The sequence below is a fragment of the Bubalus bubalis genome, chromosome X (assembly GCF_019923935.1).
Source record: "Bubalus bubalis isolate 160015118507 breed Murrah chromosome X, NDDB_SH_1, whole genome shotgun sequence".
Classification (NCBI taxonomy): Eukaryota; Metazoa; Chordata; class Mammalia; order Artiodactyla; family Bovidae; genus Bubalus; species Bubalus bubalis.
Genome location: NC_059181.1, coordinates 88,090,731 through 88,097,237, shown reverse-complemented (window position 1 = coordinate 88,097,237; position 6,507 = coordinate 88,090,731). Strand labels below are relative to the sequence as shown.

At 45.4% G+C, this 6,507-nt stretch overlaps 1 protein-coding gene across 1 annotated transcript; it reads left to right on the top strand.

The window, feature by feature from the left end:
- Window positions 1-3,029: 3,029 nt before the first annotated feature.
- LOC102392605 (polyadenylate-binding protein 4) lies at window positions 3,030-6,106 on the top strand. The gene is given in 3 exon segments (XM_025275956.3): window positions 3,030-5,201; window positions 5,337-5,628; window positions 5,630-6,106. Coding segments are annotated over 3 exon segments (1,770 nt in total). The 5' UTR covers window positions 3,030-3,871; the 3' UTR covers window positions 5,778-6,106.
- The last annotated feature ends 401 nt before the right edge of the window (window positions 6,107-6,507 follow it).

The following is a 6,507-nucleotide window of genomic DNA, read 5'->3' as shown; positions in this document are numbered from 1 at the left end:
TTCATTGCTCCATGTTATTCTCTGATGTGAATATACCACAATTTATCTAGAAATTCTATTTTTCATATGCATTTGGAGAGTTAAAATATTTTTGCCTACTGTGAATAGTGTTGATGTGAACACTCATATGTGTGTTTTGGTGCATATATGCATATAATTCTGTTGGATAAATAGGAGTGAAACTGTTGCATCATAGGTTATGTATAAATTCACATATATTGGTGTTGCCAAATCAATTTCCAAAGTGGTTGTATCAACTTTCATTTGCATCACTTGCTTCACATTCTCACAAAAACATGATATTTCTATCATTTTTCATTCTACCTATTCGAGTGTGAAAGTAAAAGCATCACAGTATGCTTTAATATTCATTTCCCAGATCTTCATGAATAATGAGGTTGAAATCCTTTTGATTTGTTTATTAGTCATTTGTATTAGCCATTTTTTCTGAAGTACCTGTTTGTCTTTTCCCATTTTTTCTAATGGATTGTTTGCCTTTATTTATCAATTTGTAGGAATTTTTAATGTATTCTGGATATAATTCCTTTGCTGGACACATGTAACACAAATAAACAGTCCCATTCTTCTATTTAATAATGTGCTGGGGGTTTTAGGTCGAGTAGCCAAGAAAAAGAAATAAAAGGCATGCATGTTGAAAAGGAAGAAATAAAACTATTTCGATTTGCAGAAGACATGGTCTTATATTTATATATATGATTAAATGTGTGTATGGGCATATACATACATGTTGTTACCTTATTTCTGAAAAATGTGACACTTAAGTATAGTGAGGAAACAGTGGTTTGTTTTTTTTTTTTTTTTTTTGGTCCATTGCTTTTCTCTTTCTTAATGATGCCTTTTGCTGAACAAATGTTAAGTTTTATACAGTCTTTTTTCTTTATTGCTAGCATTTTACTTCTGCTGTGACCTGTTACAGAAAATGTTGCCTACTTCAAAATCATGAAGATATTCCCTATGTTTTCTTTAAATTATTTTTTACCTTTTGCATTTATATATGCAAACATATCCAGCTGACTTTCGCTCATAGTTTGAAAAAAAGTCTATTAATTTTTTGAAGTGGATATTCAACTGACCAAAAAAAAGACCACTGCTCCCTCACTGTACTTAAGTGTCACATTTGTCAGAAATCAGGTAACTTAGATGTATGCATATGAACACACACTCAATCATATATATGTAAGACCTTGTCTTCTGCAAATAGAAATAGTTTTATTTCTTCCTTTTCAATATGCATGCCTTTTATTTCTTTTTCTTGGCTAATTCACCTAAACCCCCCAGCACATTATTAAATAGAAGTGGAAAGAGCAAGGATCCTCATCTGCTTTTGATTTTTAAGAGGAAAGATTTTAGTCTTTCACTAGTGAGTATGATGCTAGCTTTGATTTGTTTCCAGTCTCTTATTTTGTTTCTTTTTGTTTAGTGTGCTGAAAACCATTATTTCATATTTTTTCTGATATTTTGGTTGTTTCATAGGAACTTGTGGTAGGTTGAATTATAGACACCCAAAGACTTCTATATCCTAACCCCCAGAATCTGTGAATATATTACCTTGTACTGCAAAAAGGACTTCAAAGATGTAATTAAGTTAAGGATCTTGAGTGGGGAGATTTTTCAGGATATTGCAGATATCCTGCAATAGCTGAGTTGGCCCAGTGTCTTTGTAAGGAAGTGTTCTTGTAAGAGACAAGGTGATGTGACAATGGAAATAGAGGTTTGAAGATACTTTCTGGATGGCTTTAAAGATGGGAAAAGAGGCCATAAGAAAAGGAAGGTAAAATATGCAGCTCTAGGAACTGGAAAAGACAAGGAAACAGATTCTTTCTAGAGCATGGCCACCACTGATACCTTGGAGGAGCATGGTCACCACTGATACCTTGGTTTCGTCCCAGACAAACCCATTTCAGACTTCTGACCTCCAGAACTGTTAGATAATAAATGTGTGTTGTTTTAAACCACTAAAATTGTGGTAATTTTTTTATAGCAGTTAACAGGACACTAATAGGTCCCTGTTTCTCCATCATATGTAGAAACAGAAGGAAATTAACAGTTTTTCTACATAAACTATTCCTGAGGAAAAAGAAGAGGTGGGAACAATCCTCAATTTTTTTCCCCACTCTGCACAGCTTGTGGAATCTTAGATTCCCAACCAAGGACTGAACCAGGGCCCTCAGCAGTGAAATCGCTGAGTCCTAACCACTGGGCTGCCAGAGATTTCCCAATTCTCAACTCATTAAATGAGGCCAGCATTACCATGAAATCAGATAACAAAAGTCATGACATGAAATGAAAATTTCAGTCTGATATAACTCATTAATTTAAACATATTCTATGGAGGAGAATGGATATATGTATATGTATGGCTGAGTCCTTTTGCTGTCCACCTGAAACTATCACAATATTGTTAATCAGCTATATGCCAATATGGGGCTTCCCAGGTGGTTCAGTAGTAAAGAATCTGCCTGCAATGCAGAAGACTAGGGTTCAATCCCTGGTCAGGAAGATCCCCTGGGGAAAGGAATGGCTACCCACTCCAGTATTCTTGCCTGGAGAATTCCATGGACAGAGGAGCCTTGAGCATTACAATGCATGGTGTTGCAAAGAGTCAGACACAACTAAGCACGCACACACACATACTCCAACATAAAATAAAAAGTTTTTTAAAAAAACATACTTCAGCAGAATAAGCCTACAATATATAACAAGAATAATATGCTATGATCAAATAGAGTTCATTCCAGGAACAGAAGTGTGGCTTACTTGCTTCCCTTCCTCCAGATACAAGTCATCATGTGGCTCCCTCTACCATGAGCACAGGCTGACAGTGAACAAGGTAGAAAATCAGAAACAGGGTTAGCAGTGACATGCCTCAGTGTCACAGAGCAGAGTCAGAAATGTGAAGCTAATAGATTTAAATATACTTTATTCCAACTGCTTACTAAAACATATTTCATTCAAAAGAAACAAGACCTCTCCGCCCCGGGTCGCCGCAGCCTCCACCACTTTCGGGCCTAGTAGCCTGAAGAAAAAAAAAGAGAAAAAAAACCCGAAAACGCTTTAAAATTTAAAAAAAAAGAGAGAGAGAAAGAAAAAGAAAAAAACGAATCCTCTTCGGAGAAACCGCGGGGAAGTCACTTTCGCACGCTTCCGGCCTGCCCGCCGCCGCCGCACCTGGGCGTCTGTCGGTCCCCGTCCGTCGGTCCGGTGGTGAGCCGCCCGCGCGCCCGCGTCCACGCGCCGCCGCCCGGTTGCGCCGCGTGGCAGCCCCGCGCCCGCCGCCCTCGCCCCCCGCGCGCCGGCCTCCCCGCACCACGTGTCCGCGCTGCCCTTCGCCGGCCCGGCGTGGGAGGCGGCTGCGCGCTCGGGCCGCCCGGGGCTTGCCGAGTCGGCACCGACAAATATTTGGTTTCCCTCTTCCCCGGGCTGCTGTAATCTTAAACCGCCGGGAGCCCGAGGCCTATATTTATAGAGAAACGCGCGTCCCGGAGGCCGCCTTGGGCACCGCTGGGTTGCCTCTGGAAATTTTTTTGTCATTCGGAGGGGAGTCGCCGTTTTAATTTTTTTCCTTTTTTTTTGAAATTGGGAGCTTCGGACCAGGACAGCTGAAAAATTAAAAACTCCCAGGGAGGGCCATATTGTTTTTGAGAGCCTTTTGTCTGCGGTTTGGCAGTCTCGTCCGAGCCGTCCCCGAACTCCTCTCCGGCCCTCGGAGCCGACTCCCAGCTTCTCCGAGCTTCACTGCCACCTGTGAGCCGCGGCGTGGGCCACGGCTCCGAGCGGAGCCCCCTTTGTCCTGTGCGGTCCCTCTTAAGAAGTCCTCCTGGCGGGGCTCGGGGTGGTGGGGGCTGGGGAGATGAACGCTGCGGCCAGCAGCTACCCCATGGCCTCCCTGTACGTGGGTGACCTGCACTCGGACGTCACCGAGGCCATGCTGTACGAAAAGTTCAGTCCTGCGGGGCCTGTGCTGTCCATCCGGGTCTGCCGCGATATGATCACCCGCCGCTCCCTGGGTTATGCCTACGTCAACTTCCAGCAGCCGGCTGACGCTGAGCGGGCCTTGGACACCATGAACTTTGATGTAATTAAGGGAAAGCCGATCCGGATCCTGTGGTCTCAGAGGGATCCGTCTCTGAGAAAATCTGGTGTGGGAAACGTCTTTGGGAACATTCTGTCCTGCAAGGTGGTGTGTGATGAGAACGGCTCTAAGGGTTATGCCTTTGTCCACTTCGAGACCCAGGAGGCTGCCGACAAGGCCATCGAGAAGATGAACGGCATGCTCCTCAATGACCGCAAAGTGTTTGTGGGCAGATTCAAGTCTCAAAAAGAGCGGGAAGCCGAACTTGGAGCCAAAGCCAAGGAATTCACCAATGTTTACATCAAAAACTTTGGGGAAGAGGTTGATGATGAGAATCTGAAAGAGCTATTTAGCCAGTTTGGTAAGACCCTAAGTGTCAAGGTGATGAGAGATCCCAGTGGGAAATCCAAAGGCTTTGGCTTTGTGAGTTACGAAAAACACGAGGATGCCAATAAGGCTGTGGAAGAGATGAATGGAAAAGAAATCACTGGGAAGGTCATTATCGTTGGCCGTGCACAAAAGAAAGTGGAGCGGCAGGCCGAGTTAAAGCGAAAATTTGAACAGCTGAAGCAGGAGAGGATTAGTCGCTATCAGGGGGTGAATCTCTACATTAAGAACTTGGATGACACCATCGATGACGAGAAGTTAAGGAAAGAGTTTTCTCCTTTTGGATCAATCACCAGTGCTAAGGTGATGCTGGAGGATGGGAGAAGCAAAGGATTTGGCTTTGTCTGCTTCTCATCCCCTGAAGAGGCAACCAAAGCAGTCACGGAGATGAATGGACGCATCGTGGGCTCCAAGCCACTTTATGTCGCTCTGGCCCAGAGAAAGGAGGAGAGAAAGGCTCACCTGACCAACCAATATATGCAGTGGGTGGCCGGGATGAGGGCACTGCCCGCCAACGCCATCTTAAATCAGTTCCAGCCTGCAGCTGGGGGCTACTTTGTGCCAGCAGTTCCACAGGCTCAGGGAAGACCACCATATTACACACCTAACCAGTTAGCACAGATGAGGCCTAATCCACGCTGGCAGCAAGGCTTCCAAGGAATGCCAAGTGCTATACGCCAGTCTGGGCCTCGTCCAGCTCTTCGCCATCTGGCTCCAACTGGTAATGCTCCGGCCTCTCGCGGCCTCCCTACTACCGCTCAGAGAGTCAGGTCTGAGTGCCCGGACCGCTTGGCTATGGACTTTGGTGGGGCTGGTGCCGCCCAGCAAGGGCTGACTGACAGCTGCCAGTCTGGAGGTGTTCCCACAGCTGTGCAGAACTTAGCGCCTCGTGCCGCTGTTGCTGCTGCTGCTCCTCGGGCTGTTGCACCTTACAAATATGCCTCCAGCGTCCGCAGTCCTCACCCGGCCATCCAGCCCCTGCAGGCACCCCAGCCTGCGGTCCACGTGCAGGGGCAGGAGCCACTGACCGCCTCCATGCTGGCTGCAGCACCCCCCCAGGAACAGAAGCAGATGCTGGGTGAACGTCTGTTCCCACTCATCCAGACGATGCACTCGAACCTGGCTGGGAAGATAACTGGGATGCTGCTGGATCGACAACTCAGAGCTGCTGCACATGCTGGAGTCCCCCGAGTCTCTCCGCTCCAAGGTGGATGAGGCTGTGGCGGTCCTTCAGGCTCATCATGCCAAGAAAGAAGCTGCTCAGAAGGTGGGCGCTGTTGCTGCTGCTACCTCTTAGACAAGGACGAACCGATTCAAAAGCCAAATAAACCCTCATGGAATTCAGCTCAAGGTTTGAAGACTCCTAGCTTGTCCTATGGACCTCAACACCAAGAACCACAATCGCAAATTTAATAGGTCATTTTGTATCAAAAGGTCAATTATGAAACACCTAGAATTTTTCAATTTAAAGAATATATTCTCTGGGTTCTGATGTGGCCCAGACAGTGTTAACTTTTTTTTCTATTGTGGGTTTTGCTTTTTTCCCCCCAGAAATTGGTTTTATTTGATGTACCCAAGTCTTAAGTTTCTCAATAAAGAAAAAAATCTCCATAAAAAAAAAAAAAACACACAAAAGAAACAAGAACTTAAACTAATCTGCCGAAAAAAACTGCTGCATCAAAAAAATCGCAATCAGAATTCAACCAGAGGCTAGAAGTTTTATTAGGGAGTTTGTCCCTTATGCATGTAGCAATGGGGAACCATTCATAGTATTTAACTAGTGATGTAATAAGTTAAGGGGCTTCCCTGGTGGGTCAGCCGTAAGGATTCTACCTATAATGCGGGAGCTGCAGTAGTCGTGGGTTTGATCCCTGGGCTGGGAAGATCCCTGGAGGAGGACACAGCAACCCACTCCAGTATTCTTGCCTGGAGAATCCCATGGACAGAGGAGCCTGGTGGGCTACAGTCCATAGAGTCGCAGAGTCGGACACGACTGAAGCAATTTAGCACTGCACAGCAATAACTTA